Consider the following 13024-nt stretch of genomic DNA (forward strand, 5'->3'; position numbering starts at 1 on the left):
CATTATCCCAGACTTCTCTACACTGAAATGAGGTCCTAACTTGTCGTCCTCCTCACCACAGATATTAAAGGTGCACTGAAGAGGAATCTGAACTCGTCTTTTTGCCGCGGGAACTCAATCTACACGTTCCGAGCATTCTTAGAAACTTCGATTTATTGCCCTGACTGGCCGATTTCCCTAATTAAATCGAATTAACGCCCAGCTCCCGCCTTTTTTTTTTTAATTCTCCCTCGTACAGTGGGCGGAGTCGACCAACGCGGGGAGTGCCTTTCACCCAGTCCCGTGGCGGCTTGCCGCTATGCCATCGGCGGAGTAATGCGTAGTAGTCCGTAGAAGCAAATAGTCCGCACGTATCTTTATTTCTGCGGGCTTATTTTGCGGTTATATTATCTGCAAATGAAACTATTAATTCTCGGAAACCTAAAAAACAAAATGAAGTGAAAGCAAAGCCTCCACGGAGCTGGCTGAAAGGCACTCCCCGCATTGGTCGACTCCGCCCACCGTACGAGGGAGAATTAAAAATAAAAAAAAGGCGGGAGCCGGGCGTTAATTCGATTTAATTAGGAAAATCAGCCACACAGGGAAATAAGTCGCAGTTTCTAAGAATGCTAGGAACGTGTAGATCGAGTTCCCGCAGCAAAAAGCCGAGTTCAGATTCCTCTTCAGTGCACCTTTTAACTAGTTCCTGCAAACTATCTCGCTTATCTGCCAACAGTACAATGTCGTCCGCATACATCAGTCCAGCCAGATACTGAATTACCTTCTGGCCTTCCTGCATATAACTCACGTCAACTCCTATCTTACTCCCTTCCAACCTCTTTTCCACTTGACTCATGTACATCCCCGTCTTAACCCACCTTTAATTTTTGGCTGGTTTTGTAGTTTCTCCCTCCCATGTTACCACCACCTCATTGTCTGAATATACACAATGTAGAAGCTCAACCAGATTTCCATCCGAACCATAACCCTTCAATTGGCCCCTAAGTTTTTCCTGATTCACATTGTCATATGCCTCCTTAATGTCTAAAAATGCTATCTATAGAGGCCACCGACCAGCCTCAGCTATCTCTATACCCCGAGTTATAACGAGTAGATTGTCCTTCAACTGTCTGTCCTTTCGAAACCGTTCTGTAGCTCTCCTAAGATCTCCTCACGTTCTGCCCATTCTTCCATTCTCATTTTCACCATCTGCATTGCTAGCCAGTATATAACTTATGTAACCGTAATTGGTCGGTAAGATTTAATGTCATCCTCGTTTCCCTTACCTTTGTATCATCCTGCTGAATTTCGATTCTTTTGGTACGTCTCCTCCCCTTACTATTTTTTCAATGATCTTTCACAATTTCAATTTGCTTTTTTGACCTAGTATGTTAATTGGTATGCCATATGGTCCTGTCGCTGTTCCGATGGAAGCCTTGCCTTCTATTCTGTCCCATTCTCTTGCAGTCATCTCCCTGAACTCTTCCTCTTGTGCCCCACTGCCATCATTGCTCTCCTCTAGTCTGTTTACCTGAGGCTCTGCACATGCTACTTCGATTGTTTGCCTGATTATTCCTGTGCTTCCTCTCCCTGTACTCTTTCCCCTCCTGTGTGGTCAGAGAGTGTTGGATGCCCTCTGTCCTCTTCCCTTGTAATCTTATGTGCTCCCAAAACCTCACTGCAGCATTTCTATCTTTATCCATCTCTATAACCCACTGGCCTCCTGCTTTTCCTATTTTGGCTTGAATTATTGCTGCTGCCTCCCTTTTGCTTTCAACGTATTTATTTCATTTTGAATCCACTTCACCTGGTGTGGCCCCCCTTTTCTTTGCTAATCTGTGTTCCCTAGATGCCTCTTGTCGTCGTGCTATGGCTGCCTTCTCTTCCCTGCCCACCAGCTTTTGGTGTATGTTTTCCCTCCCTTCTTCCCTTCTTGATTTGGCCCTTCTCAAGCTCCCTTCGAAAAACCCCCATTAGGTCATCATATGTCCACTCCCTATTTGGCTGCTTGGATCTGCTTGGATCACAGCTGGAGCTGGTGATACTGATGCCGATATGGATAGCAGGAACTCGCGACAGAGGAAAACGCTGACGACGACCATGGTGATGATGACCCGCAGCCTCAAGAGCCATCCGTGGGTGGCACCTGGAAGCTCCTGTGCACGCACATTTCTATGGCTATTCCCACGTGGGTCATGGAAAGTTTGGGTGCGGCCCTTACACCGATCTTTTTTTTTCTATATTTCTTTCGGGAAAACAGGGTGCGGTACATACATGGGTGCGGCGGCCCTTACACGCGTTTGTACGGTATTTGAAAATTCATATTAACTGCACAATATGAAACCAAGAGAAAAATGCTCTTTCAGAAATTGTAGAGCACATACCTTTTTGCACTCTGGGCTTTTGATCTCACGGTTCTGAAAACGTGATTTTAAGCATTCTTCTATATCCCGGTCATCTTTGCAGGAATTCTGGATCTGAAAGTCATATGATAAGTCATTGGATTCAGATGTGACGAGTAATTTCCAAGCCATCAACAGAATTCACAGCGCTGACTGACTAGTGGGTGAATAGGTGCCTTTAGGGTACTTAAAGCAGAAAGCTCGGCTAGGTGGTGCTAGGAGTGAGAACGTAATAACTATGATGTAAGAACAGGGACATAGAACAAGAAAAAAAGATACCACAAATGCTAGGACACCCCAGGAGACTTAGGACATCAGCACCTTCAAATGTCAGTTCAATAGCCTTTTAGGTTCTCAGACCCTATCAAACCTGAAGCCATTGGGCTGTGGTTGCACATCAAGGACAGTGACTGTATAAGCAGTTAATAAATCAATGCCTATTACTTACGATGTAACCATCACCCCTGCTGACATTGTAGTGAGGTGAAAAAAGTTATTGAATAATTCTGGTTAAATCACAGAAAGGCACAACATATTGCTTACAATCATAAAATAAACTGCAGTCATTCCCTTTTACACAAACTACAGGTGGATTTTGTCACAATTTTGGCAATTCAGTTTGTTGGCTGCACTGTTTCTGTCTACTTTTTGTCCCTTTCCTTTTTCTTGTTTTAACAAAATTAACTCTACGACTACTTATTGCTATTACCTTGCAACCAACGCTTGTGACAAATACTGAGAGCACGCCATTCTTAAATGCCCTTGCCTTTAAAAGTGAAAGCTTCTGAGAGCTCTCTTGACATAGAATTCTTTCACAATTCAATGCTCCTCAGCTAACTAAAGTGAAAACTGATTTGATAACTGATCTATGGCCTGGCTTCAACCAATCAGTACAAAGGCCTTTTGAACGGCTCCACGACACAAGTATTAAACAGCAGCACTTGCACATGAAACAGTACACAGAAACCACCTTGCCAACATTATTCAGTGAAACACAAATGTTTACGAAAAAAAAAGAACACAAAGAAGGCTTACTTCATCAGTTCTAGCAAGCTCACAAGACAGTGGCAACAAACTAAGTACACCCTTTCTGTTTCATCATCAGCAGTTAGTGGCAAGCTGCATAATTTCATCGGTGATGTGAATCTCTGATTTTTGGTCTCTGGTTTGGTTTGGTTTGGTTTATGGGGGTTTAACATCCCGAAGAGACTCAGGCTATGAGGGACGCCGCAGTGAAGGACTCCAGAAATTTCGACTACCTGGGGTTCTTTAACGTGCACTGACATCGCACAGTACACGGGCCTCAAGAATTTCGCCTCCATCAGATTCGACCGCCATGGCCGGGATCGAACCCGCATCATTTGGGTGAGCAGCCGAGCGCCATAACCACTGAGCCATCATGGCGACTCTAATTTGTGGTCTCTGATGCTTCTTCCAGAGTTAGCAAAATCAGCTTTCAATCCTTTGAGACATGTCCACAACTTTACTTGAACTACCTCACTACTTTATGCATGCTTTATCCTTCCAAATATTGGTTTGTAAACCTCCTTTTTAAGACTTGTGCACAAAAAGCCTGCCCGTGCCTTGAATATGGGTTAAAAAATTTGTCGAAGTATATTCTGCACAATGTCACGGCCTATATACACCTAACGAGAATACAGCTAGCTTATCTCGGACATGATTGATCTTAATTGAATTTTGCAATTAATCAGATGTCATCAGATGTCAAACTGAAGAGAGCTGGTGATGGAGAACAGCACGCATAAGCAGAACTGCTTGTTAATGCTGGCCAATGCTCATAACACCTTGATTTGCAGGAGTCAAATGGGTTCACATATACACACCTCAGAAGCACAGACCCTTGCCAGGACAGGATCTAGCTGATAATCAAGAGCTGCATCTCGTACAATGCCCGTCACTACAGGTTCACATGTCTTCGTCAGCTGATGACGAACAAACTGGGCCTTGAGGCACTGGATTACCTGAGACCATAACAAAATGCACAGCCATGTTAAAGAGCCAATGTATACCCCACAGAATTTACAACAGCACCTTACAGCAAAAGAAAAACGAAGCATTACAGCATACAGTCGCCAAGCAGTACGCACTGCACTTGGTGCTTTCACTGTCAAAATGCATGTGACTAAAAAATCATTAACTTTATTAAATCTTTTTTTCACTCAAGCTCTTACAATGTGATTTCAGTGCACATACAGACACAGAAAGAAGTAAATGGAGCATGCTCTGCTGCTCCAATTCTACTCATGCTTGACCTGGCAAAAATTAAGAGCCATACGATGTATATGCAAGACAGTATAGAAGAGACTATTGTTCAACCACACACCTTACTGGGCAATTTCCTCTAAGAAGCAAGCAAGAGGAGTTAGAACCTTTTAGCATGCTCCATTTATTTCTGTCCATGCTTTACCCCAATCTGCTCGCTGCTGTTTCAAGCATTTACAATGCTATCCTTCACCATTGGACCCAAGCTCTTCAAAATTACAATACATACAACGTCTTCCATTAACTTCAAAGAACAATAAAGTGTATAACAATATTAGGAGAAACACTTTCTGAGCGTGACACACGGTATCAGCAGGAGGAGGAAAGCGTGAGCAACTTCCATCCCGGCTAATTGGAGAAACCTCTGCTGAAGCCGTAACTCGTATGCCATCCATTGTGAAAGTAACCAAAGGAGGAATTGGCGCTAGCGTCTGTAGTAAAAAACAAGATCTAACCGCAAGAAGGTTCTGAAAGGAGAAAAGGTCTGTTGCTCCCTTTCTATCCCTTTTGAATTTCTGACCCAAGCGGCCGTTACAACCGCCGCTCATCCTTTGAGTGTTTCCACATTATTTCGGGCACTGTCACCTGCTTTGCGGGGCCGTTAACAGACACTTTGGCGTTGTGTTCCTTTATGTGTTAGTGGTGTCGGTGCTGCAACAGCTACAGTGGTGTTTGGTTTTGTGCTCGTGACCTTCAAAATTGTGAAGAGTGCAGCGAGACCTGCACCGATACGACGGGAGCCGCCATCTGCACTAGCTTTCTCGGGAACCACCGTTCATCACAGCACAGTGGATCATGAACTATGATTTAGTCACTGCTGTTGATGAACAGGCATTGGGTTTGGTCCGCAGAAGAGCCTGCACATCATGGGAACCGATTATGCAACTGTATGTTAACTGAATTCTATTGGTGTCGCATATATTAGCATGAACAGTGAAGGCCATTGGTGCAAGTGGTTTACTTTCATACTTTTGCATAAACACTAAACATTTTTTTGCAATTATTTACAATTGTAAGTCACATCGTGCATGCATTAAATTGCATGCACTTCCTGTGCACAGAATGATCCTTCTGTATTGCGGGAACAGTATGCATGGAATGATCGCATATGTACTGCGTGAATGATGCACGAAATGATGTACTGAAAATGTTAGCTGTGCTGTTCAAGATACAGTCGACGACCGAAAATTCGGACGCCTGATTTTTCGGACATGCTTGATTATTCGGACTTTTTCGCGGCACCGCGACATGGCCCATAGAGCCAATGTGTAAGAGCGCTTGAAATTTTGGACGCACCGCAACTGACCACTCGATTTTTCGGTTCGCACTCGCCGCCAGTACCCAAGGCGCCATATAATGTGTACAGTGGAACCTCATTAATTCAGACTGCAGGAGATATCGAAAACTTGATCAAACAAAACGAACTTCAAGCTTAAAGGGAGCCTCTTGCGACGATGAAATTCTGCGCGAGTCGGCACATTGCGCTCGCGTGTTTTCGAATTCGTACTGTCCTTGAATGTCTTCCGCCGCACGAACTTGAACCGTAGTCTGAGTTCACGGAACTCATCTGTGCCGAGTCTTTAGTCCCGAACAGGGAACGCGAATACGATCGCGCACGCCGCGGCCTCCGCGATCGAAGCGCGCTTCGGGCGCGCCCGCCGGATCATATCGCGGCTGCGATCTGCTCCAGCGCTGCGCCGTTCGCGAAGGCCACGCGCGCGCACCGGAGCTTCCAAGTGCCGTCTATGGATGGCGCCGTGATCATTATCATCAACTTTTTTCTCCGTCGCGATTTTCCGCTGTTCACATCGGCATCAGTATCGCCAGCTCCAGCCTTTCGTGGCGTGTTAGCATGCGTGTTAGCGCGTTCGCCGCGATAGTGGCTTTCGCGTGCTGCCGCCGAGCTTCGCAGTTTTAGCGCGATGGGCAAGCACCTTAAGCTACACGGCTGGGAGTTAGCTCTCGAACGCGGTCGGTAAGCGTGCGGCGGGCGGGAAATTCGACGTGGCCGAGAAGTGCGTCCGATGATGGTGCAACCAAAAGAGAAACACAAGCTGCAAAAAGCGCGCTTTCCGAGTCAAGCCGTGCGAGTTTCCTGAACTGGAAGAAGAGCTGCTCCTCTATGTGATGGAATTTCGGAACAACGGCTACGCGTTGTCAGCGGACATGCTGCGCGGCTTCTTTTGGCATGAGTGTGCACCAGAGCGCAGCACCAGCTCAGGAGTCTAAATATTTCGCGAGTGACGATTGAACGTAGAATAAATGTCGCTCATTCCCTGGTTGGTGTGTTTCTACTTTAAAAAAATTTTTTTTCGCACATCGCGTGTATGGGCCGCACCCCGAAAATTGGCCCTCGAATCTGGAAAAAAAAAAAAAAGTGCGGCCCTTATACGCGTTTATACGGTATTTCGCGCGGCGAAATAAAGTAATGAGGAGCTTTAGAATGTGTGCAATACAATTGGCCGCTTTCTCCGGCATAGTGGTAATAAGTTCGTGATTTTTGCGGTGAAATTTGATTTTCCAGACTGCCCGATTTTTCGGTCGTTTTCGCGGTCCCTAGAGAGTCCGAAAAATCGGTTGTCGACTGTAAACTTAACACATCTGGCAAGTCGACATAGATTATCTGTATTGTAAGAAATGCTGTAACTTAGACATGTAGTGTATTTTGAGAAATATATCTTTTAAACAGAAATTAACAGGAACGATATATGTGGTTTGGTTTGGTTTATGGGGTTCAACGTCCCGAAGCAACTCAGGCTACGAGGGACGCCGTAGTGAAGGGCTCTGGAAATTTCGACCACCTGGTAACGTGCACTGACATCGCACAGTACACGGGCCTCTAGAATTTCTCCTCCACAGAAATTTGACTGCTGTGGCCAGGATCGAACCCGCGTCTTTCGGGTCAGCAGCCGAGCACCATAAAATGAGGAAAATTAAGAGCAGTTCTCATGCTGAGCGCCACTTCCCACAGGCTGGCTTTTGTAGATACACTGCACAATAATATTTTCACTAAAAAGAGGTTTTCATGTGATATTTCGGTGGAATACCTCCTATATGATACAGCACAGAGTGGCCTCCACAGAGAAGCAGATCGTCCAGATGAGGTAAAAAGGAAAGGGGGGGGGGGGGGAGTGCAATGCAAGGTTACTCTGCACCGGGTATGTTGTGCCCTAGTGATGCCACTGTGTCAAGTAGACGATTAAATTCTGGGCTACTTATCTAAGTGTGCAACCACATTTGATTTTTCATGGATCTGGCATCTTGATGCAAAACATGGCTCATCAGAACATGTATCATCCTGGTCGCCACCTTCATGCGCTAAAATCACCTGATGGGAAAAAAAAAAAATATCCACCCAACGTTGCAGAAAATGCTTCTATCAGATTATTCATTTAAAGTACATACTGCACAGACTGCAAGTTATTTAGCTTAGTGTCTATGCTCTTTAGGCTCTCAGGCCCCAATTTAGGGATCAGGGTTACAGCCTCTTGTCCCTGAGCTTTTGCTTGTTACATACAGTGAACTCTCACTTGAGTGAACTTCAAGGGACCGAAGGAAATAGTTCACTTAACTGAAAGTTCACTAAACTGAATATTCACTAGACTAACATAAGACATGGCATACAGAGTCAAAAGTTTGAAGTGCAATTCAAGGAGCATAAGACATGGCATCCATAGTGTCAAAAGTGTGAAATTTATGCATATCACCTTATACAAGGTACATAGCAGTTAAAACGCTGCCTTTCTCACTTAAAAAATCCAGTAATTTTCTTCTGCACTTGTACATTTAAAGCACAGGAAGTAACAAAACTGTCGAAAGAGTCAATGTTTAGGCTGAACGGAGCCGATGAAAAACACACACCACGTGGGTGATTTGTGAGGGCACACGGAAGCAATGAGACCGGAAAGAAAAAAGCGACATTCACGACTAGCCGATCGGAAAAGAACAGGCCCACCACGTGGTTTGTGGTGTGACACATTGCCGCGTTGCTCCGGCGGCTCTGTAAATGCCAGCGATGTTATTTTGTTCATGGCCTCTGAGATCACTTGCATGTTTACTATGGATCTCGGAGGCCATGCCTCCTTGCCGTTTTTCTTCCGCACCGCCGCTTTGCCCCATGGGCGCTGTAGCACGAGCGACGTTACACTGCCGCAGAAGCGGCGGTTCGAAGAGGGCGGGCATCGGTTGCGCCTGCAGTGGAGGGCTCAAAACTTCGTTGAACTGATCGGAAAAATAAGCCTGGGTCCTCTGAGCGAGTTCGTTAAACTGAAATATTCACTATTCCGAAATTCGTTTAAGTGAAACATTTGTGCATAGAATCTATAAGAAAACTGCCAGGGATTTTTAAAAAGTTCATTATTCTGAAATATTCGATAAACCGGCGTTCGTACAACTGAGAGTTTACTGTAGAAGGTTCTACTAGTGAGCTCCACTCTGTGACACATGCAAGTACTACAGTGAAACATTAATAATTTGAAATCAGTTTATTAGATATCTAAGTGAATTCAACATGCAAATTTTACTGGACAATTTTAGCAGTTAGTGCACTGCTGACTGGGTAATTTGGTGACTTTGGTTACAGTCTCCAAGACTCCTGAAGCAGGCAAGTACAGTGCTGTTCTATGACATTACTCATCTCAGAGTAATGCTCAGTACCACAACTGACGAAGTGCTTCAGGCTGGTGAGGTGGTCACATGCCTTATCAGCAAGAAGTTCTTCGAGCTCCACCACATTGCTTGGCTACCTCTCCTCACCTTCTACTCTGAAGTGAGCTACAGTGCAAGCACTCGTACAGTCACCCTTTTCCCTTTTATTGAAAGCTATGAGCAATGTGAATGGTTACACTGCAAAAAAATGCCTTGGTATAGAACTTTTATCTCTGCACCTAAAGGCACAGGAAGATAAACAGTCATCATGTTTGAAAACGCAGCACTTTCCGTCACTGAATTCTTCAATGCTCCATGTGCAGCCACGCAGGACGTTGTGAGCCTTAAGACTATCTTCGCTAACAAGCAGCAACAAGTTTAACCTATCACTGACCTGTGCAGAGGGAAGTGTGTGCACATGTTCTGCAGATGTTGAAACTGGCATAACCAAAATTCTGGAGACCAGCAATGATGGCGACCATAATGAGTCTGCCTAAGCTCCCAATATGTCAACTGTGAACTGCAGCTTTACTGCGTGCAATGGTAGCAGCTCCACAGTGCCATGCACGATTCAATGTTTCACATTTGCTATTTAATGCATTTGCTATTTAATGCATCAGCATTAGAACTCCCATTGGTGCAAAAAGTGCCCGGCGTTGTCAGCGTGTGAAGCCTGGGGAAGCCAAGCGGAGGGGGAAAGCCGAGAGGGGAGAAAGCGAGCCATGGGGGTGGCGAAAAGGAAATTGCAGTCGCCAACCAGAGTCAAAGGGTGGGGAGAGTGGCGAGTGGGTACGGTTCAGTACATTGCGATTGCTGGATTGAATAGGGCGAGTGGAAAGGAGGTGTGGAGTGTTGAACGGCGACTAATGGACTGGATCATGCCACTCTCCACTATCAGGGGGGGGGGGGGGGGGGGGGGCACCAATGCTAATGCATACTCTGTCACATGGATCGCACTGATAATCAGACTTTTTTTTTTTTTCGCTTCCTTTCTGGATTTCAGAAGTCACACAACTTGAACATTTCTTGAGGACAGAAAGGCTTCAATTTAATGAAGTTGTACTCTAAATTGCACACAACAAACATTTTGTTGCCAGAGCAGTTCAAATCATTTCCAACTAAAAAATTTCCCTCAACTAAGAAAAAACAATTTTAGACTGCACAGGCATCCACACAATTATCTGCAGCACTTGACCAATGCACTCAATTGTGCATTTACAACTGCTGTTGCCTGGAAGGCCCAATATACTGCTTAGAGACATGGGAAGTTAAACACAATCCATGAGAATGTGCATGCATGCACGATAAAGATGTTTCGAACCCTAGGCCACTCATAAATGACGCCAGTGTACTCCTCAATACGCTGTTCAAGCACTCTAGACAAATGTCTGGATGTCTGCACACACAAAGATATCCACTCGAGCCAAAAAAAAAAACAATAAAACAGGTAAAAAGCAACAAAATTTGAATTGCATTTTGGGACAAAACTTTAGCATTTGCAACATACTTCATTAACAAAATTAAAACTAATATACAAAGTCAATTCTCCAACTCATGGATGACTAAATTATCAATCTCAAAACAAGCTGCAGGAAAAACTACAGCTGAAGGTTCTATATTTTGTGTACTGAAATCGCAGTGTAGGCTCCTGGGCAGAAGACCTGCATTTTTCTAACAGGAAACTACACAAATGCCCAAATATTAAGAAACTGAGATGTCCTAAGAGGTCAAGTAACGAAGTTAGCCAGACCCATCTGCTCTGGTGTACCTCACAGACCATGACATTTTAGAGACGGAGGTAGAAGAAATCAAGAAAACATAGCATGCATTATTCTAGCTTCTCAAGCTATCTACAATGACAGCCATAAAACCAACCTTTCCCTGGAGCTCTGTGCTCTCCGCTGCCTTGTCAAGAACAAGGGCAGAGCAAAACTTGGCAATGTCCATACGGCAAGCATGCTGCAACTGAGCATTGAGTCTGTAGTCTGTGTTCTGTTCCACCAAGCGGCGTTGCACCATGTTGCGACAGCGGACGTCCATTGTTGGTTCTTTGCGATGGTCTGCTAGGCAACGAAGAGCATGGCTTGGTTCGACCTAGAAGAATGGTGCAGGTACATTATATTTTAGAGACCTGTGTACAGTGAAGCCCACTAGGTATATACTAAGCAAAAACAAAACTGAAGCAGCACTCTTTTTTTTTTGTCAAGGCAGGTAACAATTTTAGAGCAATAAAATTTTGTATGTGAGTGTGCTTGCACCATTCAAAACTATAATTTGCACATGAAGAATTAAGCAGGAGACACATGCGCGGAAACTTGGCCGGCCACCGCACAGGTCACCGCTAGCGAACTGCCACCCCAATGCAAGCAGGGACACAAGGAGCAGCAAGCACCGGTGCGCCGCTTCACTCAAGCTCTGCCAACAGCTAGGATCACCTGGCCACCACGCAGCAGTGTCTGAGTGCTGCTTAGCTCAGTGTACTTCAAGTTCGCACCAGAAAAGACAAAACAGCCATGCTATCAGAAAGAATGCCTGCTATATTCATGCCTGCGGGAGTGCTGGGCGACGAACTACACTGCTTTCTGGCTTCCCTGGTAGTAGCTAAGACTAGCTGGTTTTGCATCGATGTCGCAGTGAATGGTGCTTCGTAACTGGCCAGCGCTGTAAAAAAGGTACTACTTTCGTCACTACTTTACTATGAGCCTCATCTCATAATACTCATCTCATAATCTAATAAAGATATACTTGAATTCCACGACACCTTCAGGAGTAGCAAAGCAGCTACAGGAAGAAATTTCCTTGTATCATAGTTATCACTTCTATCAGCAACTTGGTATAGGTCAACAATCTCCAAAAAGGATTCATTTCTGACATTCCTCTATCCCAGGGCCTGTTATGAAAGTGAAGAAACAATACTAGTGCATTTTTCTGACACCAGTGGCCGGCATTCAGACCGGCAGGCCGGCCCTAGAAGCACACCCTTACGTCATCGTGACACTGGCACTCTCTGTGCACACACTGGCTGCTGCTGCCCGCCAGTGTGGTGCACTGCATGCAGCGAGGCCGGTTATATCTATTCGATCTGATGCAGGCAGTTTACCAGTGCGAAATAGTCGAACCAGTCTAGCACGCGGTGCGCCGATGTGAATTCACAGTGCTCTCCGCGCATGTGTCCCCGCTTTGACACTGTCCTAGAAATGCATTAGCCTGCGATGGTGGCTCGGTGGCTACGGCGTTCAGCTGCTGAGCACGAGGTTGTAAGTCTGAATCCCAGTCACCACAGCCACACTTCAATGATGCCAAAATAGAAAAAAAGCTGCACATGTGAGCTAAACGTTAAAGAACCCCAGGTGGTCAATCTTAATGCAGAGCCCTCCACTACAATGCCTCTCACAAGTGATGTCCAGTTTCAGGACATAGAACTTCGAATACCAGACCATACCACCCTTCACTGTACTCCTTACTCCCCTCCTTCACAGCACAGTTCAGCTGTGCACCCCGAATGAGACAGCCCCTAAAAACACACCACCACCAATCAGCCTTCTTCACAAGACCACTCTGCGCATGCAACGCCTATTCTCCTCCAGCTCCACAAGTTGAAAAGAAAATCGCCAGCTCCTACTGCGCATGCGCAGTTCTTGTTAGTGATAGGCACATGCAACAGACGGCAGCAGCTGTCAAGCACACACCTGCCATTTCTATGTTTGTTTTAA

General features: G+C 45.3%; 1 protein-coding gene across 3 annotated transcripts in view; it reads right to left on the reverse strand.

Annotated features, from left to right (window-relative positions):
• Glg1 (Golgi apparatus protein 1) overlaps window positions 1–13024 on the reverse strand; it is a 77917-nt gene that overhangs the window by 13102 nt on the left and 51791 nt on the right. For all 3 annotated transcript variants that reach the window (XM_089580438.1, XM_089580436.1, XM_089580437.1), the window contains 3 exons: window positions 11187–11405; window positions 4226–4363; window positions 2364–2456 (listed from right to left, as the gene is read on the reverse strand). In XM_089580438.1, the coding sequence (XP_089436564.1) occupies window positions 2364–2456; window positions 4226–4363; window positions 11187–11405 (450 nt within the window). The remainder of the gene's footprint in view (window positions 1–2363; window positions 2457–4225; window positions 4364–11186; window positions 11406–13024) is intronic.

The sequence above is a fragment of the Amblyomma mixtum genome, chromosome 3, assembly GCF_055824585.1.
Source record: "Amblyomma mixtum isolate Tamu chromosome 3, ASM5582458v1, whole genome shotgun sequence".
In the NCBI taxonomy this organism is placed as follows: Eukaryota; Metazoa; Arthropoda; class Arachnida; order Ixodida; family Ixodidae; genus Amblyomma; species Amblyomma mixtum.